At 33.4% G+C, this 26,607-nt stretch overlaps 1 protein-coding gene across 2 annotated transcripts in view; it reads left to right on the top strand.

Annotated features, from left to right (window-relative positions):
• LOC133325790 (serine/threonine-protein kinase NLK) overlaps window positions 1-26,607 on the top strand; it is a 204,384-nt gene that overhangs the window by 166,677 nt on the left and 11,100 nt on the right. For both annotated transcript variants that reach the window (XM_061534513.1, XM_061534514.1), the window contains exons 2-3: window positions 9,743-9,872; window positions 23,310-23,365. In XM_061534513.1, the coding sequence (XP_061390497.1) occupies window positions 9,743-9,872; window positions 23,310-23,365 (186 nt within the window). The remainder of the gene's footprint in view (window positions 1-9,742; window positions 9,873-23,309; window positions 23,366-26,607) is intronic.

Genomic DNA, 26,607 nt, shown 5'->3' with positions numbered 1-26,607 from the left:
CATTCGCGAGAATTCGGGAATGTTTGTTTTCATTCGTGAGAGAATGTCACAAAAAATTTCAACCACGAAACGAACGGACGTTGTTGTGTGCTCTCACTCGTTTGTTATGTGTGTGCGAACATTCTTTGGCGAATGCTCGTTTGGTAAAGAAGTTATCGCCATAAATTCATTCGTAAACTGAGCACAAAACGAAGAGAATGTATTTTGAATCATTCGCGAGCGAATTTTTGCGCACCCTGATATTCAACAACAGTTCTGCAAGTAAACTAAAAATGCTCATTAAAAATCATTTTTTTAAAGCTGTCAAAAATTCACGCCTATCACTGTGATGGTCCTTGAAAAAATTTATTATAAAAAAAAAAATATTTTTAAGAAGTAAAAAGGGCAACTCGGTCTAAACATTCACTTGTAATTTTTCAAAATAGGAGGGTGTATCAGAGATGATGGACCTATAAAGGCGATAGTTGACCTATGAAAGCGAAAGGAAAAAAATGAAAGGATGTGAAGAGTTTCTATCAGAAATCAGTGGAACGATATCCTCTATTTCCATTTCGATATAAGTTTGAAAGAAATTTTACGAAGAGCGAAGTATGGAAGAAATCGATTACTGCCTTCAAGCGTTATTGTGCAAACTAGGCAGACAGACGGACATTTGTAAATCGATACTAAATTGTCTGAATATGATTTGGTCCACAGGGGTCGAAACTCAAAAAAAGTTTACCATCAGACTGTGGGTATAACAATCCACTATTTTAGCCATGGAGGGCCTTAAAAATATATATAAAAAAATCCATAATTATTTACACGTAGAGATACTACGATAATCATTTGAAATACGTATTTTTAATAAAGATCTTTCAGAGGATATCTAAGCATAGAAACCTTTTTCAATATCTTGAGAACAGAGGCGACTTGCCCTCACTTCCCTTTCCGAAATGTCCAGTTTATATAAGACCTTTCCTTCTTCTGTAGATAGAAGGGATATTTTTAATAGAATATCCCAACAAAAGTCCATTTATCTCCAAAAAGAAAGCCTTTCAAAGGAAAACATATTTTTAAGGCATCCTTCTATACATAATTTACCTATTTTTATGTATAAAATACCCTTGCGAGTTCTTCCATAAATAGATGCCCTTTCAGAAGATCCATAAAATAACTTTCTACTTCCCATGGAAGAGGTCTTAAAAATATCGAAGTCCTTTTAGGAGTATTCTACATATTTTGGAGACCTTCAATGAAATTAATACTTTTTATATACATAGAAGAGGTAATTTTTAGTGCTTCTGTACCTAGACAATAGTTATTTAGACACCTTCCCCCCCCGTTTCAGAGTACATTTTCAAAAAATAATGGCTTTCAGAAAAAAATAAATATTTTTAATAGATTTTTTAAAATACATTTGCACTTAAGGGGGGTCCCCCCATTCTCGGGGTCAAAATTTTTTGATTTAATTCGAATCTACACTAATTCAAGAATGTCCCTACCAATTTTCAAGCGAAAATCTCAACAATTTTTGAAGATATAGCCGATTTATTGTGTCAGTGGCGGTGTCAAGTGACGGCTAAAGGGCTTCTCAAACTTTAAACGCGTTTTTCTCTTTTGCGCTAGGCGGGCTCGATAACTCAAAAACTAATAACCCAATCGATTCCAAATTTTTACACGTTTCTCGGTGAGTGTATAGCTATCGTATGAACTAGGATAAAGCCAAACGGTGAAGATCTTCCTTATTTTTTAACTTGGTTTTTAGTCAAAAATTGGTGATTTTCCAAAAATATTTTTTCAAATTTCCGCCATTTTGTTAATTCTAGAATGAATTCAATAATCCTAGTTCATACGAGAGCCAGACATGTACTCTTTCTAGCACCGTTGGAATTTTCGGATTCCAATGTTCCAGTGAGGAGTTATCTTGCCCGCCATCAAAAATAATTATTTCTCTTTAATTACCAAAAAAACATAACAATTACACATTTTTTTTTGTAAATTATTTTTCTTCTTTTTTAAATCTTCAAATCTATATGTGCAAAGTTACAAACCTTAACAAGCATTGGTATTGATTTACCAGCCCATTGGAAATCTTGAAAAATTAAAATCGTGAATGGGGGTTCCCTTAAAAGACATTTCTAAGCTCCCCAATACATAGTCGGCTTATTCTTTTCTCCGAGTTTTTCCAACAATAGATGTCCTTTCTCTAAAAATTTCTACTTCCCATGGTAGAGGTCTTTCAGAAGAAGACCTTTCATAGATCCTCTCTGAGATCATCTCCAAAAGGAATGCCTTTCAGAGAAAAAATATGTTTTAAAAAGCATCCTTCTATGCCTAGAAGATCGCTAAGAATACATCTGCACTTAGAAGACATTTCCAAGATCCTCAGTACGTAGAGAAATGTTTCACTCCGAAAATTTCAATTTATAGAAGTCCATAAAATAACTATGAAATGTCTACTTCCCTTGGAATATGTAGAGTACTTCCTTTCAGAATTATTCTACATATTTTGGAGGCTTTCAATGAAAAGAATACATTTAAAATTCCTTATAGAAGATAATTTTTTTATATAGTATCCCATCAAATGTCTAAAGGCCTCTCTGAGTTTTTCTCCAAAAAGAGGTTAGAATTTTTTTTAAATGTCGCTTACTTGATGAAGATCTTCCAGAAAATTGTCATTTAACAATTTTCGTACGAAAGAATTTTTCCATTCAATATTTGAGTATTAATTTGAAGCAAAAAAAAAAAAAAATCCCGTTGAGGCGGCAAACAAGTGCATGCAATTCAATTGATTCAATTTGTACCGGCAACTGGTTGTGATGAAAATTTGTATGCAAATTTGTAATTTTATGCAACATTTGCTGGTGTGTGCCATTTATCAGATAGAAATATTCCGTTGAAATGATTATCAACGAAATGAAATAAAACCACCCCACACATATTTCGATACACGTGTATAACCTTGAATCGAAATGCCGGGGATTTGCATAATACACCACACACACAATGGTTGGTGGGACAAAGTTGTTGTGAATATTTCTAGATATCAGTTGTAGTTATTTATAACATTAAAGGCCCAAAAAGTAGGCACTGTTTAAGGAATTGTAATGTTGCCTAAAAATATATTACTAAGACACACTTGATAAATGAAATATTTGTATTGTAACAGTCCAAGGTAATTGTTTTGAGGCTTCATACAGTATATATACTGTAAATTAATGTAATAAATTTATTAATAAATACCTTCTCCAAAATGTTGTAACATTCGCCTAAAAGTATACCTTGATTAATTGCTTGGAGATTTTTCTAGACAAATTTTCTCTTTTATGTTTTTATTTTTGATTATTCAAAATAAAATATGTCGCAGTGGAAAATTCTATCCAACGGCTTCTGTAGCACTCATGTATTTGTATACACGTGCGTTTAAATTTAAATTATTTGTATAGTATACTTACTTGACACAGGACCTTTCCACAGTAAGTCTGTGTGCGTTCTATATATATGTATGTATCTATAAGCATCACAGAATGAGGGCCAAAAATTCCATTTATTAAAAAAAACACACACACACACAGAAGCCAACAAAAAAATAAAGGCGAGACAAGAGATGACGTTACGATTGTTATTTGCGACTGGTTGGCACCCTCCTTTGTTCATAGATTTATTTATTGTGTTTGTTGTTATTATTATTTTTTTTTTTTTCAGACAAAAAAGTGTGTTTACAAAATAAAGTTGCCAACATTCAGCAACAATGTCTACACCTATATACAATTTCAAAGTATACGTTTAGGCAACTTAATTTATTGTCATATGTGTGTGAGAGTTCCCAATTATTTATTTATTTATTTTTTTTTGCTATATTTATCTAGACAAAATAGAAATCATATTTTTGTTTTGACGCTATACATTTATTATGATATTGCTTAAATAAAATGTGTTTTGTTTGTAAGTATGTGCAACGATGTACTCAATAATATTGCAGACTTTAAGGCATCGTTTATTTATTTATTTATTTTCGAATTGAGTGTTGAGGTTTCCAGTGGTTGTAAGTTCAGTATTAATTTTATATATAGAACATAGTAAAGTTTATATAATTGTTTTGTTTTGTTTTAAAGCAATTTAAATAAAATAAAACTTTTAGTATTCAATATTTCAAGTTTTTATTTTATTCGTTTAATTTTTTAATTGTAATAATGGCTATATTCAACAAAATTCTGGTAAATATATATTGCCAATTTCAAAGTATACTTTTAGGCTATATATATATATATATATATGTTCATTTATTTCTGTATATTTATTTAGACAAAATAGAAATCGTATTCTTGTTTTCGCGATGAATTTATTATGATATTTCTTAACTAAAATACTTCGTTATGAGTAGCGATGTGTTCAAAAAATATTGCAGACTTTTAGGCATCGTTTATTTATTTGTTTATTTTCGAATTGAGTGCTGTGTTTCTCTTAGTTCTTAGTTAAGTATTAGAATTATATACTCTGTCTATACATATTGGGAAAATACAAAAATCTTTTAAATTCCTTGAAGCTGAGGTTTGCAAGGTTATAACTCGCGCAATATGAACATATTGCATATAATTTAAATTCATTTCTAAAAAATGAAGTGTTCTGGTCAGAATCTTAAAATATTGGTAATAAATAATAAGTTTGGTGGAAGCTGTGATGGTGGTAATGTAAAAAAATGGGTGAAAATGTGTTGAAGCCAACGAGTTTTTTTGTGTTTGTTCCCGATTTGTGGCTAAACTACACAACGCACGCACATGTGATCAGTGACTAAGTTGCAGAATACCCCATGGACAATATGGTTGTAATGTACGATTTTTCGATATAATCACTGCATCCACCCAAAAAGGATGACATTTTGACATTTTGAAACCGGATTTTCAGTGTTTTTTGAATTTTTCTTATAATTAGGATGCGCATCCAGATAATGGACTAAACTAATTATAGGATTGTAGAACTCGTGTTTTTGCTTCGTTTAGTGTATATCTCATGAATGTGCTCACCGTAGCTTTTTTGCAATTGGGTTCCAAAGACGAAAATTTGGTGCGTAAATTTTTATAAAAAACATATTTTTTGAGTCTAAAATTAAGAAAGTCCATTCAAATTCCGTGGAACCTCGCGTGATTTTAGTTTTTTACGTGTCGGATCTAATGAGCCCATCCATGTTCAATTCCGCCCAATAAAACGGCGGATATAGGTACCTTGAATGTGGGAAAAACTGCAAAAACTTTTTTTGACAAATTCGCGTTTTTCTTCGAATTGATTTTACATACATTCATCATTGTGTTATCATATTCGCGAATCTGTGTGAAAATAGGTCAAAAATATATCGATACGCGAATAATATGCGTATTTTATCCTAAATTGATTATGGAGGCACATCCGCGGTTCTTAACCGATCCTTTTGAAATAGGTGTCCTTTTGAGTATTTTCAGAGGAGATTACTGAAATCGGATGCGCATACAAATCGTATACACGTTGTGTGATTTTTAGCCATTTTTAGGGTTTTTGCATAGTAAAGTGCTTCGAGCGGCACACTTTGACCGCTAAATTAAACATCGAAAAATTCATAATTATTGAAAGACATTGATTCGGTTTATACGAAAACCGCATGCGCATCAACTGATTTCAACTAATACGCGAATTGCATGCTTTTAAATATTGGTAATTTGTATGTATTGTATCTGCAATATATTTAGTCATTTTTACAGTCGAAACTTTTATCAGATGAATATACCGATATTTAACAATCATCTAAAAAATTTGAATTCGCGAATTACAACAAATAGAAATTAATTTAATTTATATTTGAAATACAAGATTTAAAACCGCTATAACTTTTGTGCGCAGCATCCGAATTTGTGAACGCGTACATATTTCGAATCAGCATATTTTTCTTAACCTATGTACCAAAAATCATGAATGTGCTCGGAAAAAAATTTTTCAAAATTTTTTTTATGGAATTTTAAAAGAATTTTGTAATTTCCCATATGTATATCCAACTTTAATGTGTTTTCATTTGTTGTATATATGTATATTTTTCTAGATAAAATAGAAATCTTATTTTTATTTTTTGACGCCATAAATTTATTATGAATTTTCTTAAATAAAAAAAATTATCTTATTTGCTCAAAGTGCTCAATTAATGTTGCTTTTAGGCATAGTTTTTATACCCTCCACCATAGCAATGAGGGTATATTAATTTTGTCATTCCGTTTGTAACTCATCGAAATATTCATTTCCGACCGTATAAAGTATATATATTCTTGATCAGGGTAAAATTCTAAGACGATCTAGCCATGTCCGTCCATCTGTCCGTTCGTCCGTCTGTTGTAATCACGCTATCTTCTGAAGGAATTGAGATAGGGTGCGGAAATTTTGCATAGGTTGTCTTTTGGCTGCAGGCAGGTCAAGTTCAAAGATGGGGTATATCGGTCCACGTTTAGGCATAGCTCCCATATAACAGTACCACCAAATTTCCGTATTTTAGGGTTCTTGAGTGCGTTTTTCAACCGAATACCCTGAAATTGGGTACATTGGGTTCTTATTGAGTACTAAATGTCTCCACAAAAAATTATAAATATAGGTCCACTTTTTCTGGTAGCACCCATATAACGGTACCTCAAAATTTTCAGTATTTTGGGGGTTTTTATCGTATTTTTCCTCCGAATTGGTTGTAATTTAGTATTTTGAGTTCTTAATAGGTACCAAATCTCTATTTGCCCCCTTTTTGGGGTCGTCCCCTATAACCCCATATTATAGAGGGTATATTAATTTTTTTTATATTAAAATAGTTATATGATTTGTTCCGTGTTTGGGTTTGGTTCTAAGACTCTGTTGTAATCATTTCATCAGCGGGATATACGAAAAAAAAACTAGAACATAAGGTTCGATAATTAACCTTATATATTCATATATATGAACTCTAACTTGCATTTAGGCCTACCCCCTGTGTGGGAGGTACCAGAAGGAGTGGACCGATATTCCCCATGTTCGAACTTGAACTAATATTGGAAGAAATAATAAGTCTTATAAGTTGGAACCTTAATCGTTTTGTAGAAATGTTTGGTATGTTCCCCATATTTCTACCCTCCTCCTCTTATTTCGATGAGGCACATTTTCGCCGTGTTAAAGTGTATACACCGTCCTTAGTCATAAGGCTGACGGTATAATTATCCATAAAAAATTTCTGAAATTTGTATTATGGTTTACATAATCCATTGAAATGTCGGTATAGGTCCACTTTTTAAGTATTTTCCCTATGTTTTCATTTCAAGTACCTGTCAGTATTTTTATGGTGGAGGGTATCCAAAGTTCTGCCCGGCCGAACCTAATGCTTTTTCACTTGTTTTATTTATTTTCGAATTGATTGTTTTTGTGGTTATTTTTATCATATAAAATCAAATATGATTCGTTTAAAAAATTGAAATTGATTTCAATTTTAAACAAAAAATAAAATAAATAAAACTAAATGATATTAATAACTATGTGACACAAAATCGACGTCAATCGACGATGGGAGGTGGAAATTCCTTGGCGAGTATATTAAGAAAATACAAGAAGTTGAAGTTTTTCAGATATTCCGTAATACAAAAAATGTGGGCAACTTTAAAGTTCTTGGAGAACAATCTTAACATCTTTATTTGCGTATATTGCAGGTTAGTTTTGAGATGGCATTCCAAATCGAATGAGGAATATTTTTGTAAAAAATGTCCTCCTTTTATTTCGAGTCCTTGTACGTCTTTATTTTATTGATCCGTAAACTAAATACCACAGGACGAGATTTCTTCACCTCCAAATATTTTACAAAACTTTCGATTATAAGATTTTAGGTAGGGTCCCCGATAATAAGAAAACGAAATTGGTATGTTTTTATCGTCCTTTTCCACTTTTTAACCCATACATGTTCAGAAAATCTGAAATCTACGAAGACTAATCAATTTCGAATAAATTGTGCATTATATGAAATATTTTCCACAAATACATCCCGTTAAGTTAAATGCGTTAATACAATATATTCGCGAGAGATAGATACGGATCAATATATTTCTGAACAGGATTTTTAGAAAATAATCAGGATGGTTTTAAACTACCGATTAAATTTATATGCTAAAGACATCGATAATCGCCTTTTGCGAATGTGTTGACCACAAAACGAGCGGCAGCCAGAATTTTTCCAAAATTTTTGAAACTTAAAATGTTGCAAACAGAGTTACGGAGCATCAAAAAGTGTAAATTGCGACTTTAGTCGCACAACGGTAACCCTGCTCAGGAGGTATCTTATCTTCTGATAAACTGAAATATCACTTTACAGGCATTTCGATTGGAAAATGAATACCAATACCATGATATGGAGTCTGTATTTGGAAGTTTTCTTTTATCCTTTAAGAAGAAGATATGTCATATTACAGAAACTTTAGTTGGACAATGCGTCTTGGACATTAAAGATGCCGAAAATGGGAGCTATGTCAAAATATGGACATTCATATATTGACAATTTTTCCCAGAATATTTTTATCCTCTGAAATTCGAAATTCCAAGTTAAAGTCCCTTCCGTTGGAAAATTATCTTTCAAAAATATTGACGAATCTTGGATGTATGGCTATGAAATGGAAAGCAAAACCCAATCGGTCGTGACTATAGCAATGTACCGAAGAGCCAAGACTTTTGCTCAATGTTTTCTTCGACTGCAATAGAATGGTGCTTCATAAAGAAAGTTATATTACGTTTGCAGTTCGCCAGAAACTCGCAGAATTTGGAAAACCCAATATCGAATTTTGCAACATGATAACGTATCAGTTGACACATCGATGCTTTCGCTTAAGGGAACCCCACCCATTCTCGATTTTAATTTTTCAAGATTTTCAATGGGCTGGTATATCAATACCAATGCTAGTTAAGGTTTGTAACTTTGCACATATATATTTGAAGATTTAAAGGAGAAGAAAAATAATTTAGAAAAAATGTTTGTTGTTGTTGTTTTGTTGTTGTTTTTGTAATTAATGAACATCAGAACATCGGAATCCGAAAATTCCAACGGTGTTAGAAAGAGTACACGACTGGCTCTCGTATGAACTAGGATTATTGACTTCGCTCTAAAATTAACAAAATGTGCGGACTTTTGAAAAAATATTTTTGGAAAATCGCCGATTTTAAAAAGTTAAAAAATAAGGAAGATCTTCACCGATTGGCTTTATCCTAGTTCATACGATAGCTATACACTCACAGAGAAACGTGTAAAAAATTGGAATCGATTGGGTTATTAGTTTTGAGTTATCGTGCCCGCCATTCGCAAAATGCGAAAAACGCGTTTAAAGTTTGAGAAGCCCTTTAGCCGTCACTTGATGCTGACACAATAAATCGGCTATATCTTCAAGAGTACTTGAGATTTTCGCTGGGGGGTCCCCTTAAACAAAACCATTGTCTGCCTCATTCACTGTAATTGGCGCCTGCTGACGTTTTCCTCTTCCAAAAACTGAAGACACCAATGAAAGGCAATCGTTTTTGCTACGATTCAGGAGACAAAGAACAAAACGAAACAGCTATTCCCGAAATGCTCGTTTCAGTTTTAAAAACAAGATAGTTATTGATGACAAAATAAATAGTTTTAGAATGAAATAAACATAACGTTTTTTCCAGATCTCGTATAGATCCAGATTCTGACATAATTGTAATATTTGTTCTTAAATTATAATGAAATTCAAATTAATTCATGTATTATTTTTTTCTTTTTTTACAGGGCTGTCACAGATCCACGAGATGGACGTCGCGTTGCATTGAAAAAACTTCCAAATGTTTTTCAGTCATTGGTTTCATCAAAGCGAGTTTTTCGTGAATTAAAAATGCTGTGTTTTTTCAAACATGAAAATGTAAGTATCGATGAAATTTGGGTTTTTTTATTTATTTTAAGAAATCTATACATAATAATTAAAAATAATAAGTAATAATACATATAACGGCAACTCCCGATAAATTAAAACTTATAAGGTATAATCTGAAGTCTTTAGTAAATTCTCACCTCTTTTCGAATCGTAATAAGATTTAAAGAAAACTTTTTCCTTTTTTTACAATTTCAAAGTGTAAAAGTCTGCAGAAAAGTTATTTGAAGCTACCACCATTGACGATTTACATTTCCACATCATGCTATCACATTTCATATTCATATAATTTATTAAACTCTTTGAAAATATTTTTTAACAGAATTATTCTTTGTTGTTCAGAATACTCTCTCCTCAAAGAACATTAGCCACCATCTCAGAGCCACACAATGCCTTGGTTAACTTTTATTTTTCTTGTTGAAAAGGCAACTTGTTTCAAAGTTGGTAATTGAGACCAAATTTTAGCCACAAAACTTTAAAGTGTTCGGGTAATACCAGGGCACACAAAAATGGAAACTCCTATTTATTGCGTGTTTGTTTGGAAATTTATTAAACCTTAAATTACTTTGGAAAGGAAGAAGGGCGTTGATGGTGTAGTCGACGACAATCAGTCGCCATATATTTAACGCAAATAATTTTTAACATTTAGCTAGCCAAAACAAAGAAGCTCCGGTGGCAATAAAATTTAAATGGTCATTCGAAGGGGGGGAGGAGAGGGCGTTAATGAAATTTATTTATGGCCGTACCACACAAACTCAAAATATAATTTCTTTTTATTCTATAGATCTTGAGTCCTTCTAGTTGGATTATAACAAGAATCGATTATAAAAAGAATACTTAAAATCGGTCAATACAATTATATAGAGGATGCCAGGATATTCCGAAAAAGGGGCGATTTTTTTAATGGGGCTATGTCAGAACGGGGACGATCGTACGAGTTCTGTCAAACAAGAAACATAAAGTTTTTATCAAAATCTTCACCGTCCTTTATCAAATAATCCCTCTCAGATATAATCCATCTATGCCAGCTTGTTTTTGCTCACAATTTTCTTCAACTGCACCATTTACGTAAAATCGGGCGAAACTATATATGGGAGCTATATCTAAATTTAAACCGATTTTCCCGAAACTTAGCACACATCATTGTCGTCTTAATTTAGTACGCTATGCCAAAATTCATGCAAATCTAATGATTTTCAGGGACTTTGGTGCACCATTTACATAAAATCGGACGAAAATATATATGGGAGCTATATCTAAATCCAATTTTAATAGGATTCGTCCTTGGGCCAATCCAATGGGCTGTGCCAAATTTCATCCAATTTGGATCATAAATGCGACCTGTACTTTGCTCACAAAAATACATGGACGATGGACGGACAGACGAACATCTATAAATCGACTCATAATGTGATATTCTCAAAAGGAACCATGGGTCTATCTTGATTCCTTTTTCTTGTTACAAACATATGCACAAAGGCATAATACCCTGTACCACAGTGTGGTGAAGGGTATAAAAATGGAACTGGAACTGTTTATATCAAAAAACGTGTTTCAGGAGCCTGTCGACGATTCAGATTTTCCAATCCGTACGGGTTTGTAGCAAGAATTAATAATGAACCACACCATTGCCGTTTGAAGAAAATTGTGAGCAAAATATAATTTCACCGACTTGGCTAGTTTTTTTTCGGTTTTCATTTAAATGATTGACTTTGGTTTCAATGTTATAACCATAAACCCATAATTTGCCACGAGTTATGACATTTTTGATGTAATCTGGAGGACCATAAAGTAATCTGCACAGCCACATCTTTCATTTCCAACACATTAGTAGACATTGTTTGCCATTAGGTCGTACGATATGCCAATATTATCAGCAACATCGCAGGTGATGATTCGACCACTATCCAAAATCATTTCACTGCTTCAATGTATTCATTACTTCTGTGATCAGGACGAGCATTATTTCATAACTGCTCATCATAGATTGGCCAAACGCCATAGTCAACATTTCAAATGTCCTGGCGCATTTCAAATGTTCCGCGCGGAAGTTTCTTATCTTCTGAGAAACAGAAATGCTTATTTACAGGCACTTCGATTGGAAAATGAGTACCAATACCATGGAGGCTGTATCTGGAAGTATTTTTGTAACCTTGGAGAAGGCGATATGTTATATTACAGAGACGCAGGTTAAACATTGCGTCTATGTAGAGTTGGGCAATCTAGTTCACGTAGCGGATCGATCTCTCTTGTTCCTTTTTTTTTTTTAAAGGAACTAGTTCCTTAATGTATTTCCTTTGCTCCATATAGTTCCTTTGCCCAATGTAGTTCCTTTTCTCTACACAATTCCTTTGCTCTTTATAGTTCTATTGATCCAAATAGTTCCTTTGTTCCATACAGTTCCTTTGCTCTTTATAGTTCCTTTGCTTTTTATCGTTCCTTTGCTTTTTATAGTTCCTTTGCTCTAAATAGTTCCCTTGCTCCATATAGTTCCTTTGCTCTTTATAGTTCCTTTGCTATTTATAGTTCCTTTGCTATTTATAGTTCCTTTGCTCCATATAGTTCCGACTCCTACATAGTTCCTTTGAGTCTCTTTCATCGTTATTTTTTTTTCGCTCACATAGTTCCGTGTTGATTTTTTTAATAGATGATTGAAAATTGTGCAAAAATATGAAAAATATGGAAATAAAGGAACGAGATCAGAAAAAAAGAACTATATTAATTAAAGAGTTGGAACTAGTTCCGATCGTTCCTTTCTCGGAACTACCCAACTCTACGTCTATGACATTAAAGCAGTGATGCACACGGTGAGAGGATGGCAATTTGTAAATGTATTTGTGAGACTAGTACACAAAGCTAAAGCGGTCCACACACGTCAAAAATGTGCAAACAAAAGAATTTAATTAAATAATAAAGTTCGGTCTTTTTTACTCACTATCGCTGTCCATCTTCAATCTTTAAAAACCAAATTGGAAATGAAGTTTTGTTGATTCTTTTGTGGTCTAGGAGCTTCACACCGATCAAACATACATGTTTGACGTGTTTGGGCCGCTTAAGCGTAGCCGCAAAATGATGTACACCACCATAGATATGTTTACTCGTTGAAGTCTCAACGACGATTAAACAAATGAGCGTCAGAATCCGTATGAGTTGAGCTAACCGCTAGAGTGCAAGGGCGTACATCCCTGCATTACAGATACCGAAAATGGGAGGAGCTATGTCAATGTGTCTGTCAGAAGATTTTTTGTCCACCGAAATTACTTTTTAACCCAAGTTCCGTTTGGAAATAACCTTTCAAATAAAATAAAATCGGACCCTTGTAAAGAGGCTCAGCTAAAACATGGTATTTTTCTCCATCTTCCCTCCAAGACCCTAGAATAGGAAATTACAGCCACAGTGCTTAGGGGTCAGGGCACAGACAGTGGGAATAGACAATGCTCAAAGCTGTTGAGTATGTAGAGCGTCAGAGAGACTAGTGGGCTGTATTTTTTGGGGATGATAAAGAGCTCCTGACACTGCTATGATTTTGGCTTCCCGTAGTTCGTCGATTAACGTCGATGTTGTGATAAAGATGGCTTGCGAAGTAGGGTTTTAATTTCAAGGGTGCTATTCCAAAACATGGACCAATATTAAACCGATATGTTGTATATAGTTTTTTAGCAATGATGATGTTCAATCATCGATGTTGGTTTCTTTATATTGAAGATCTTAAGATTAAAAAAAAAAATACGAGTTTTAAATAACTTTAGCATTTATTTGAAAATACGAATTTTCCGCCATGACTTGCTGCTGTCAGCGGCAACTTCAACGTCTTAACCTCTCCGGCAATATTAGCCATTATTAATACATCAACAACAAATCATTGTAACTATGCTATTATACAAAATAATATAGCCTATTTTTAACGCCCACAACGGCGGCCAACACAAAACCGTATCACAGAGCCAGTGAGTCTGCGGACGTCATTTTGGTGTCAGTAAATCGCCGTAATTGTTATGTCAAAAATGTTGACAACATATTCTAACCACCAAAACAAAAAACCCCGAACTATGCCAAAACAAAGGAAAAACCAACTGACACCCAGTGTGTCAGGCAATTCGATTCGTTTCGATACGATTTATTTTTTGCTCAGCTGAATGTGGGCGCTATAATCTGCAAGCATCCATTGTTGTGGTACAACCGCTGAATGCGACGCCTTACATTAGAATACTGACAGCAAAAAAAAAAAAAAACACAAAAACAATAAAGTGTCAAATGAATTTACATTTGGATTTTAATAAAAGTAAAACAAAAAAATGGAAAATTTATTAATTGAACAAAATAAATGTGGTTCAAAATGATTTGGTTTTGTTGTTGTGTTTTTTTTTTCCTGGCTTATTTGCAATTCTATTTTATGGACCAAATTGATAACGTGTTTATATTGCACACGTGCTAAAAATCTAAGTGTAATATTTTTTACTTATATTGTTGTTAATTTGTGTTGCATTGTTATTCATGGTAATATGGGAAAATATACATATCTAGAAAATTAGGAAGGGAAAGATAAAAGTAGAAGCGGATCGTATATGTTTTCCTAGACAAATGACCATTTAAACATATTGACCCATTGTGGGGAAGTGCCCACAGTTATGATTTTATTGAGGTGGATTGGAACTATTTAGCGGATCAATCATAAAAGTAGAGGAACTTCGGGTAATGTGGACCACCATTTTCTTTTAATTGTGTGCGTAAAATTTTTTAAAAAATAAAAACAAATTGTTTCAATAAGAATGTAGATATGTTGCCTAAATATATTCCAGGACATATAAACATATTATTGAATTTTGTTTAAAAAACTCAAAATGGCGAAATTAATAATTTAGCGGGTAAGGTGGTCAAGTCAGATAAAAATGGCTTGTGGATTGTCTGTTACAAAATATTTAATATTTTTTCTACTTTGGGTAACATCAAATGCTAAAATATATGGGCCCATATTTTTGAATAGTCCCTATTTCTGGATACCCCTTCATGTTTTGAAGGTCCTGACTTCGTTATCCAACCGAAGCAGCTATAATTTCTTTATATATATAAATTATATATATGTCGAGTGTGCAATATCAACTATAGACAATTGTAGTACAACTACATTAGCTATTAAGAAAATCCTGACTATTAGTAGGTAGATATCACCCTTGAAGATGCAATTTGATAATTGCGAAATATCGGGAAATCTTTGAATATTTAAACTAAATTGGAAAAAAACCTCAAGCTCAAATAATCTCATTACTGGAATATAAATTTTATATTTAATATTGAGTTTTTAGAGGGTAGACTAAAAATAAATACAAATTAAATATCACCGATTGTACCGATGGGGGTGGTCCACATTAGACTCATAGGTCCATACAAGGTCCGATAAAAAAAGAACATTTAGGTCTGCTCATAAAATTATTAGTTTTATACACTTCCAGACACTGTGGTACAGGTTATAATGTCTTTGTTCATATGTTTGTAAGAAGCAAAAGGAAACGATATAGACCCATTGTTTCTTTTGAGAATAAGCCTAGAATCACTTTCTGAGTCGATATGGATCTGATTTGGTTGAAATTTGGCACAGCTCATTTACTTGGCCCAAGGACGAACCCTATTGAAATTGTGGGAAAATTGGTTAAGATTTAGATATAGCTTCCATATATAATTTCGTGCGATTTAAGGAAAATGGTGCACCAAAGTCCCTAGGTGCACCATGACGTTCGTGAAGTTTCGTGGAAATCGGTTCAGGTTTTTAAATTTTCGGCCGATTTAATGTAAATAGTGAACCAAAGTTCCTATATATCTTTCGATTTGCACGAAAGTTGGTATAGCTGAAATACCAACACATATAACAAACATAAGTAACTCCCGAAAGGGTTGAAAACCCAGTTCTTTTTTTCAGACCTCTTATATATACTGTTCATCAAATTTAGAAATGTTGAAATCACATTGAAGTACTTAAGGGGACCCCCATTCTCGGTGGCAAAAATAATAATTTAGATTTTTGATTTAATTCGAATCTACACTAATTCAAGAATGTCCCCACAAAATTTCAAGTGAAAATCTCGAGAACTCTTGAAGATATAACCGATTTATTGTTTCAACATCAAGTGACGGCAAGAGTGATTCTCAAACGTTCAACGCATTTGTCTCGAAGTATTGTTTTTACGAATGGTAGTCAAGATAACTCTAAAACTACTAATCCAATCGGTTCCAAATTTTGACACGTTTCTCGGGGAGTGCATAGCTATCGTATGAAATATAATAAAGCCAATCGGTGAAAAAGGTCCGTCATTTTGTTAATTTGTGAGCGAAGTCAATAATTCTACTCTTTCTATCACCGTTGGAATTTCCGGATTCCGTTATTCCAGTGAGGAGTTATCATGCCCGCCATCAAAAATAAGGACATTTCTTAAATCACCAAAAACAACAACCAAATTTTGCAATTTTTCTTCTCTTTTAAATTTTAAATTATTTATGTTTAAATCACTTACCAGCCCAATGAAAATCTTGAAAATTTTAAATCGAGAATGGGGGAGGTCAACTTACGGTAGAGTTTTGAAAATCGGTATAGTCTCCATTTTTGGATACCAATAAAATTTTCCTATTTCCAAAGTTCTACCCACATTATCCAACCAAAGGGAATGTATTTCGACATTTCGGCTTCTTGGGTGATGGAAATCATATTTGCTCAAACTTCTCAATATCCATTCATATTTTGACCAAAATAAAGATCGAAACCCGATTATATATTTTAATGTTCATAGGTACATTCTACATCGGAATTGAGTGTAATTTTTAACATTTTGTTTTATTGGAGAGTAAAAAATTTATTGACAGAAAATTGACCATGTTTTGACCCAGCCCACATTTTTTGTCAAAGCGGAATTTCCTAATAGGTCACTTAAAAAATTTATAATTCATTACAAGTTCTTTGGTCATATTTCCCATTTGTTTTTGAATAACATTGAGTAACACTGCAAGCACGTGGAAACTCCACCCATTTCTTGAAAATTCAAACTTTACAACAGGATGATAATATAGCAACAATAAATGACTCCCATTCATTTATACTTTTTTTCAACTATAGGTACTTGTAGCTGCATTGCATGTCAATGTAAAAATTCAACAATAATTTGCTTACACACACACTCGTAAACACACTCACACATACCACCTCAATTACATGCAATTGCGAACATAACTAACACATGTCGATGTCCATGTCAATTGAATCTAATAGAAAAAAAATTACAATTTTGTATTTCATCGTCATACAGCAAAAATTACATTTGTCAGTATTCCCATCTCTGGCCTGACCTCCACCTGAACAATTACTTATATTCAACTAAACGAATAGAACTAATAGAATCGAATTTTTCACATAATACCATTAATAATATTATCCATTTCTAGGAATCAATGTACGCATGCATGTGCAAAATCTTTAATATGAAATTACATGTGTATGGGTGCTCTTGTATAGTCGAGAGTCGGATGAGGATTGGATATATCACCGTAATAAATAGTTAATTACAAGTGGGATTTTTCAAATATAAAAGTCTACACTTAATATGTTGAGGATAGTTGGTTCAGAAGCTTTGCAATTTGTGCTGTGCTGTGATTTAAATTTTATTTTAGATTTTAATTAGATTTTAATTTATTGTATATCCTTAAATATGTTTAGATATAAATTCCATTTTAATTCTTAGTAATTCGATAGAAATAAAGTTGAAATTAGGAAACCAAAGAATTTGGACACAATACTAGAAGGTGTGGGAGTAATAAGATTTGACCATCTTTGGAATGGTTCTAGATGTGGTTGCCTTAAAGAACCAATCGTAGAATTCTATGTATGATTGGAAAATATGTATTACGATTTGCAAAGTTTGGACCAAATCTGACATTACCATTATCTTGAATTTCAAAATGTTGACACTTTGTGGAGAAGGTACCAGAAGAAGTGGACGGAAGGCTCCCAAATTTAAGCTTGATCTATGTAAGATAAATATATTGCCACATGAAAATTTGGATGAAATTAGATGTTCCATTCCATTGTGGCTAGGTACTAGAAAGAGTGGGCCGTTAAGTCGCAAATATTTTAGGTTGTCCAAAGTTTGATTTGTTTCGGATGCTCTGTTCGCATGATATTATATAATGCCCTTTCAGAACAATTTTGACCATTTAATGGGGGAAGTACCAGAAGGAGTGGACCAGTGGGTCCCACCTTCCAACTTGAAGTTAAGATTGAAATAAATATTGCCATGTACACATTTGGCATCAAATCGGACAGTCCACGCCATTGTTATTGGGTTAACAAATATTTAAAATTTTGACCTTATGCGTTCCATCTCTGTATTCGATATAGGTTAGGTACAGATATTTATCTCGTTTCATATATGATATACAAAGTTTCGAAATATTGTCCTTTGGGGGGCAGTCGACCGATATGTTCCATCTTCCAACAATATTAGGTTGTGTAAAGTTTGATTTGAATCGAATGTTCTGTTCGCTTGATATTTTGAAATGCATTTCCGCACATTTTGGACCATTTTATGTGGGAGGTACCAGAAGGGTCGACCGATAATTTCCCATCTTCGATCTTGAACTAAGTTTGGAAGAAATATTACAATGTGCAAAGTTTGGTTACTCTCTTCGAGAGCTATTGTGTCCGGACAAACGAACGGATTGGGTTCAAAGGAATATTTCGATGAGGCACATTTTTCCCGTGTCATGGCTGATGGGATGTAAAAAAAAATTTCAGAGTGTTAAAGGGTAAATTGTGAATATTGATCCATGTGTTAACATCGTTCCGATAGAATGTTCCATTCCCCTTTTAAATATTCGGAGCATTCAAGAAGAGTATTTTTTTCGTTTTCCAATCTCAAAACATAAATATCTCCTACCAGAAATTATTGGATATAGTTCCATGTTTTTACAATATGTTCACAAAAATATAAATGTTCTTTATAACGGCCCGATCGAAGTAATCATAATCATAGGTCCTCACAGAAATATTGAGATCAAGAGATCTTTCGGGGAATAATTCCCAGTTCATGTCTACGTGCCCAAACAAACTTGGATTGTGGATATGTTGTTCATAAACACACACACACACAATTTCCCCATTAGACTTCTTCTTCAAACAAAACGTTTGCAATTTAAATTGTATTGTCCTTTTTGCTATTTGAATGATGAACAATAAATGCATGTTGTGTCACAACAATTACACCTAATTACCAACAACATGCCAAGTAATTTATTTAGTAGCCGACCAGCCTGCCTGTCTGTCTCCCGAACACCCCTCCGTCTCTGTATCTCTTCCCAGCTAATGATGTTCTTCTCCTCTCTTTAAATGAATTGAAAATATTTTGTTAAAGACTAAAAATTACTATCAAATAGACCTGGCTGTCAGACCCTCCCCTCTCTCAGCAGTGCATTGCTGGGGTACTGTGGTCGTGGAGGTGCTGAAGTGGGGTTCAGTTCGTTGAAGTAATACGCGCATGTGCATTGCCCCATACCCCATCAGGCAGTCAATTGTCAGTTTAACAGAAAACACAAATTGTTGCAGCAGACACTTTGTGTTGTAGGTATGGCATGAAACCCCAACAACCGACAACAAATTACATTATGGTTTGGTGGAGTTGTTTTTGTTGCTGTTGTTGGCCTATGAATGATGTTGTTGTTGAATGATTTCTTTTGTGGCAAATTATTTGCAGTTGGGCTTTTCAAGTTGCTGCTTTCCCCTTTCTCCGCTCTAGCTCTCTTTAATATTCTTGATTGTCATGCTGCTGCTGTGTGTGTGCGTATGTATGTACATAGTTTCTACTCGAACAGTTGCATTACATTACAAATGTTGTTACATGGTTTTTTGCTGTTGTTGCTGCTGCTGCACTTTATTCGCAGCTGCACAGCTTACAAAAAGTGAATAAAAATGTTTACATTGTCGGCACTTTTCATTTGGTTCGCTACTTTTTTTGTTGTTGTCATTGTCTTCCATCGTTTGTTTTTGTTTTTTATTTTGTTTTGTTTCAGTGTCGTCACATGTGTTTCTGTCTTTTTGTCTCATGCATTCAGAGAAATTTTCAAATGGGAATAATTCTTAAAGTTTTCACAAGCAGACTGTAAAACACATAGGTTCGGACCTCACTAAGGAATATGACAACACCGGGTTATAAGTAAAGCAGAAAAAAGTAAACATGAGTTGATTGGATTTGTCATAGTTTATCCAACAAGCCCTAAACAATACTAATTCGTACCCTAGGAAGGTTATTGATAGACTTTCCAACTTAAGAATTTGTAATATGATTATTACCACTACAAAATAATCGTTAAACCAGTAAGGCAAGATCAAAAGTCGGACAGAGCCGACTATTTGATACCCTTCACCACTTTGGGAACACTTGAAGACCATTGAAATGGAATGGGGTGAAAAAAATTGTAATCCACATAAATATACACATACCATTCTGAAACCTATGAACAATTTTTATGTCAATCGGGCAGACTTGGATTCTTTGATGTAACATTTGTATGAAATCAAGCTCCCATTTGTATGGATGCTATATGTAAATCTGAACTGATTTCAACAAAACTTCATTGTACAAATTGTTTTCTAAATCGGACAAATATTGTGAGTGTGGGGCACCATTAACATAAAATCGGACGAAACTATGTATGGTAGCTATATCGAAATCTGGAGAGATTTCAAAAACTCTGAGAAGTTTTTTTGAAATGGCGCCAAACAGGATTGAATTCAGCAGGGACGTACGCAGGAAATGAATTTTTTCACAGTAAATTTTTGTTTGTAACAGCGAATTTTTTCATTTTATACTACCGGGCCCCCCGAAATGAAATCCTGTGTACGTTGCTGGAATTCAGTACGCTGTGCAAAATTTTACTTAAAATTGGAATAAACTATATATCCCATTGATCCCATTTTCTTGAACTTCAAGAGGGTTAGTCCTTGGGCCAAATAAGTGACTTGTGCCAAATTTCATCCAAATCGGATAATGAATGCTACCTGTACTTTATTCACATTTTAACCTTAACGGACGGACATGCATAATTCAACCCAGAAAGTGATTGTATGCATATTCTCAAAAGGAACCACCTGTCTCGTTTCCTGTTGCCTGTTACAAATATATGCAAAGACATAATACCCTGTACCACAGTGTGGTGAAGGGTGTACAAATTCACGGCATACCTATGATACTTCTTGAAAATATATTTAAGAAATTCAATATATGGCTGTGGTAGTTCTTGAGAAAATATTATTTAAAAAAATCCACGGTGTTGCTGAGATAATCCTTCATAATTTCACGATTGCAGATATAAGAGTCCTTGAAAAATATTCTTTAAAAATCCACACTTTTTGTTCTAGAAAAATGTTAATTAAAAATTCACACTTTTTGTTCTAGAAAAATATTCTTTAAATATCCACGATTTTAGTTCTTGAAAATATTCTTTAACAAAGTCACGCTTATAGCTGTGATAGTCGTTGAAAAACATATTCTGTATTTACAGCTGAAATAGTCCTTGAGAAAAACATTTAAATATATTTATTTTAATTCCTCCTGGTGTATTGTACATTTTTCTGTGCCAGAATTTATAAACTTTCTTAAGAGATTGTATAAAACTGCATATATTTCTTCACAAGCTATTTATTCAATCAAAGTATGCTCCATTCGCTTCAATACACTTCTCCCAAGGAGATTTGAAAGCGTAGATGCCTGTCTTTGCCCCTTAAAAACAGCTTTAAATGCTTGAAAAAATGAAAATCGGTCGGCAAGAGATCCGGTGAATATTGTGGATGCTGCAAAACTTCATATTCCATTTCGTTCAGTTTCGTTTAACCGATCCAGCTTATTTCGCTCTGTCAGTGCGTGCGCTACCCACTTGTCCATCTTCTTACCTTTGCCAATCTCAGAATGGTGTCTCAATACCGTTGTATGGTCAGCTTTCATCCTGATAGCAAGTTCCCTCGTGGATACGTCTGGATCCGCTTCCACTAGATCATTCAAGTCATCATTCTTCACAGACGTTTTGGGTTTACGCGTTGCTCATTTTGCAGTGAAAAATCGTCAGTCCGAAAATTTTCGAACCAACACTGCACTTTCCAATAAACTCAAAAGAAACCAGTGAGCGGAGCAGTATAGTCTGACGGGCCGACCATATGATACCCTACACAACTTCCACGAAAATCTAACATTGTATGCTTCTCTTGGCCGACTAGAGGTCAACAAATATTCCAGATTCCTTTCACCGAGGGATGTATTGTGATGTTCGGATTTCAATTGTGGCCTATAGATCGACTCGAAAAAGACACAAAAAATTAAGTTTTCATCCCAAAATTATTATCTGATCATGAGCGATCTGCGCTATATGGTTAATGGTTTATTAAATAATATCTGAATACGTAAGGACCTTTGAATATTTACGTGTAACTCCCACATCCGAGTACATACGACAATATAATTGGTATCAATTTAAAGGTCAACCACTCCTCTTGGATATACTATCAACTCTTCGGGTCTATGTCCTTCAGGAGTAAACATATAGAATACAATTTTTGTCATTTTTCACACAAAAGTCGGGGTTTATTTAATCCGCTAAATATTGCACGATCTTTATGAAAACAGGTATGCTTATTCTTTGGCCCGATTCCCTTCTCCATGTAAAATTCGGACCATAATTGCGGCCTCTAGAGAGACGGAACACCGACAAAAATTTAGTATTTTGTCCATTTCATCCCCTAAATATTAACCGATCTTTACCAAAAACACAAAAAATTACCAAAAACTATAGATGTCATCATTGGTGAATTTCGTAAAGATCCACGCGAATATTTCGCCCACTATAGTGAAATAATACTTAATACTAAACAATATTTATAACAGAAAATATTGGTATCAATACAAAGGCCAACCACACCTCTTGTTCCGGAGTAAATATATACTCCATTAAAGGCAAATTTTCATACAAAAGTCATGGTTAATTTGACATTTATAAATTTTTTACCGATCTTTATTCGAGCAGTTATGTTTAATATTTACCCAGATCTCCTTCACCGGTATAATAATGTGGGTCTAGGTTTCGGATCAATGATATTAACCTGAGCCTGATTCTTACCATTCATTTTTGAGAATCAACCGAAGCCGCTATTAAACGATAATTCCATCTGTTAAAATTTTCACCTCAATCTTATTTAAAAAATAATAATAATTTATGTAAATCTCTTAAGAAACTGCATAAACAAATTTCTTCAATTAATAATATGTAAATTATAATTTGCATAAAATCTGTGTTCTCTGCACAATTTGTATACATACATAATAAATAGTAATTATAAGTTTATTTGTCTTATATATTTTGCATTACTAATTTATTCGTATTTGTGTTTTTATCTCATTACAGGTCTTATCGGCATTGGATATACTACAGCCACCTCATTTGGATTTCTTCCAAGAAATGTAATCCATTTTGTTTTCTTTTTTCCTATCCTTATACGTTTTGTTTCAGCATTTAAAAATAAACATTCAAAGAAAAAACTGTTCCTTAACTTCCCAGAACCACTTTACCGCCAGGGGGTAATCTTGCCGTGGTTTTAATGTATCAAATGTTTGTATACATTATTTATAAGGATAATGCTATGCAAGAATACTTTTGGTTGGCTTGTGTGTGGGAGAATGAGGAACGATGAAGCACCAAAGGTTCCTTGAAATAAGTAGAAACATTTTACTTCACTTTATGACCCGCCAATTAAAGAAATAGCTGCCTAAGTAACGGCGTAGTGTAGACAAGCTGCTTGTTTAATTGTTATCTTTAATGCTTGTCCAACTTATTCGAAGAAAAAAAATACATACTCGTCGAAAGTTGATACTGTGGAATATCTTCACAAGTATCAAATTAAAGGCTTGCAACAACAAAATCCTAAAAAATGACAAAATTAGTAAGGATTATTTCATTTTCTGCTTATATTTTCACTATTCATGGAAAATGATGTCAAAATAAATGGCATTGTCCTATTAACCTTCAAAATCTGTGATAAATTAATCAATATTTTAAATGTAACATCATTTGAGAGGTTAGACTTTCAAGGACAAATATATTATATCAAAAAATCTAAATAGGTTAGACTTTCAAGGTCGGACTTTCAAGGTCAAATGTATTCTGTCAAAAAATGTAAAACATAAGTGGTTGTTCCAGTACTTTTTATACCTTCCACCATAGTATGGAGGGTATATTAGTTTTGTTTTTCCGTTTGTAACTCATCGAAATAATCATTTCCGACCCTTTAAAGTATATATATTCTTGATCAGCGTAAAATTCTATGACGATGTAGCCATGTCCGTCTGTCTGTTGTAATCACTCTAGCGTCTAAACGAATTGAGATAGATCGCCAAAATTTTGCATAGGGTCTTCTTTTGTCTGCAGGCAGGTCAAGTTCGAAGATGGGCTTCATGGGTCCACGTTTAGGCATAGCTCCCATATAAGGGTACCCCCCAATTTTCGGTATTTTGGGGTTCTTGAGCGCGTTTTTCAACCGAATTCGCTGAAATTTGCTACATTGGGTTCTTATTGGGTAATAAATATCTCCACAAAAAATTATAAATATAGGTCCACTTTTTCTGGTAGCCCCCATATAACGGTACCTCCCAATTTTCAGTATTTTAGGGGTTTTTATCGTATTTTTCCGCCGAATTAGTTGCAATTTGGTATTTTAAGGTCTTAATAGGTTCCAAATATCTCCACAAAAAATTATGAATATAGATCAATTTTTTCGGATAGCTCCCATATAAGGGTACCCTCAGATTTTCGGTACTTTGGGGTTATTGAGCGGGGTTTTCAACCGAATTCGCTGAAATTTGCTACATTGAATTCTTATTGGGTACTAAATGTCTCCACAAAAAATTATAAATATAGGTTCACTTTTTCTGGTAGCCCCCATATAACACTACCTCCTAATTTTCAGTATTTTGGGGGTTTTGATCGTATTTTTCCGACGAATTAGTTGTAATTTAGTATTTTGAGTTTTTAATAGGTTCCAAATATCTCCACAAAAAATTATGAATATAGGTCCATGTTTTCGGATAGCCCTCATATAATGGTACCCCCAATTTTCGGTATTTTGGGTCCTTGAGCGCGTTTTTCAACCGAATTTGCTGATATTTGGTATTTCGTAGTCGTATATGGTAACAAATCTCTCTACCAAAAATTTTTAATATTCGCCCATTTTTTGGGATAGTCTTCAAATAACCCCCTTTTTTATATTAAAATAGTTATCTCATTTGTTCCACGTTTTGAGTTTGGTTCTAAGACTCTGTTGAAATCATTTCACCTGCGGAGGATAGCGAGATAAAACATTAGAGCGTAATGTTCGATAATGAACTATTGCCGCAGTTAGATCTAGCCCCTGTGTGAAGGTTTCAGAAAGAGTGGACCGGTATTCCCCATCTTCGAATTTGAATTATCAATTAAAAAGTTCTGAAATTTTTATTATGGTTTACACTATGGTTTACATAATCCCTTTTTAGACATATCGGTATAGGTCCACTTTTTGGTATGTTCCCTACATATTCATTTCTAGTACCTGTCAGTATATCTATTTCGTCCCGGCCGAACTTAACGCTTTTTCACTTGTTTAATAGTAAATCTAGTAAAAGGGAAACATTTGAAAATTGCTCTGAGTACAAAATAATTTGAAAAGATCGGGAACGCAAATCTAGTAAATATGCCAAAATGAACATAACAGCCAATCAGAAGTAGGCATTCCTGATTACTATTTTTACTCGACCAAATTTCTCGAGTAAGATGTTTTCAAAGAGAACGCCATTTTTTTTTTTTGGCGCTGTCATTGTCTGGAAAAATTATAAAATTTTAATATAATTGTCCTGGTAAATATTCTGATCTTTTAAAAAAATATTCTTAAAAAATTCTGATTTTTAGCTGTCATACTTCTTGAAAAAAACGCTCTCTAAAAATTCAGGCTTATATTTGTCATAGTTCTTGGACCAATATTGTTTAAAATTTCAGGCTTATAGCTGTAATTGCCATTAAAAAAACAGTTTTTAATATCCACGCTTATTATTATGGCAGTCCTTGAAAAATATTCTATTTGAAAAAATACTATTTGAAAAAAAAAAAATCCTCTCGTTTACCTCAACCTATCCTCATAAAAGCATCCTTTAAAAATCCAAGCTTATTCTTATGACAACAATTTGTCTTTAAAAAATATATTTTCTAAAAAAATTCCTAACAGACCTTGAAAAAATATTCTTTCAAAACTCCACACCTATAGCCCTTACAGCCCAGAAAAATTATTCTTTAAATAATTCACAGCTCTTTAAATATATTCCTCGAAAAATGCACAATTCTTAAAAAACAATATTTTCTAAAAAATCCAAATATGCAGTCCTTGAAAAAATATTATTTAAAAAATCTAACCTATGGATCAAACACCCCTTGAAAAAATATTCTTTAAAAAATCCACATTCTTTAAAATATTATTTAAAAATCCAGGCCTATATTTGTAATAGATATTGTAATCATAGCCTTACAATATTCACATATATAGGTCTTACTGTCCTTGAACAATAAATTCTTTAAAAATCTAAATTTAGAGCTGTAATAGTTCTTGAACAATAATTCTTTGAATATTCAATTTTTTAAATTATTTATTTGTATTGTCATACACAAAAAAATCCTTAACCAA

Source organism: Musca vetustissima, unplaced genomic scaffold (genome assembly GCF_032173495.1).
Source record: "Musca vetustissima isolate MV318-11 ecotype Yass unplaced genomic scaffold, APGP_CSIRO_Mvet_v1 utg12994, whole genome shotgun sequence".
NCBI lineage: Eukaryota > Metazoa > Arthropoda > Insecta > Diptera > Muscidae > Musca > Musca vetustissima.
Note: the sequence above shows the minus strand (reverse complement) of the source record. Positions and strands in the feature narration are given on the sequence as shown.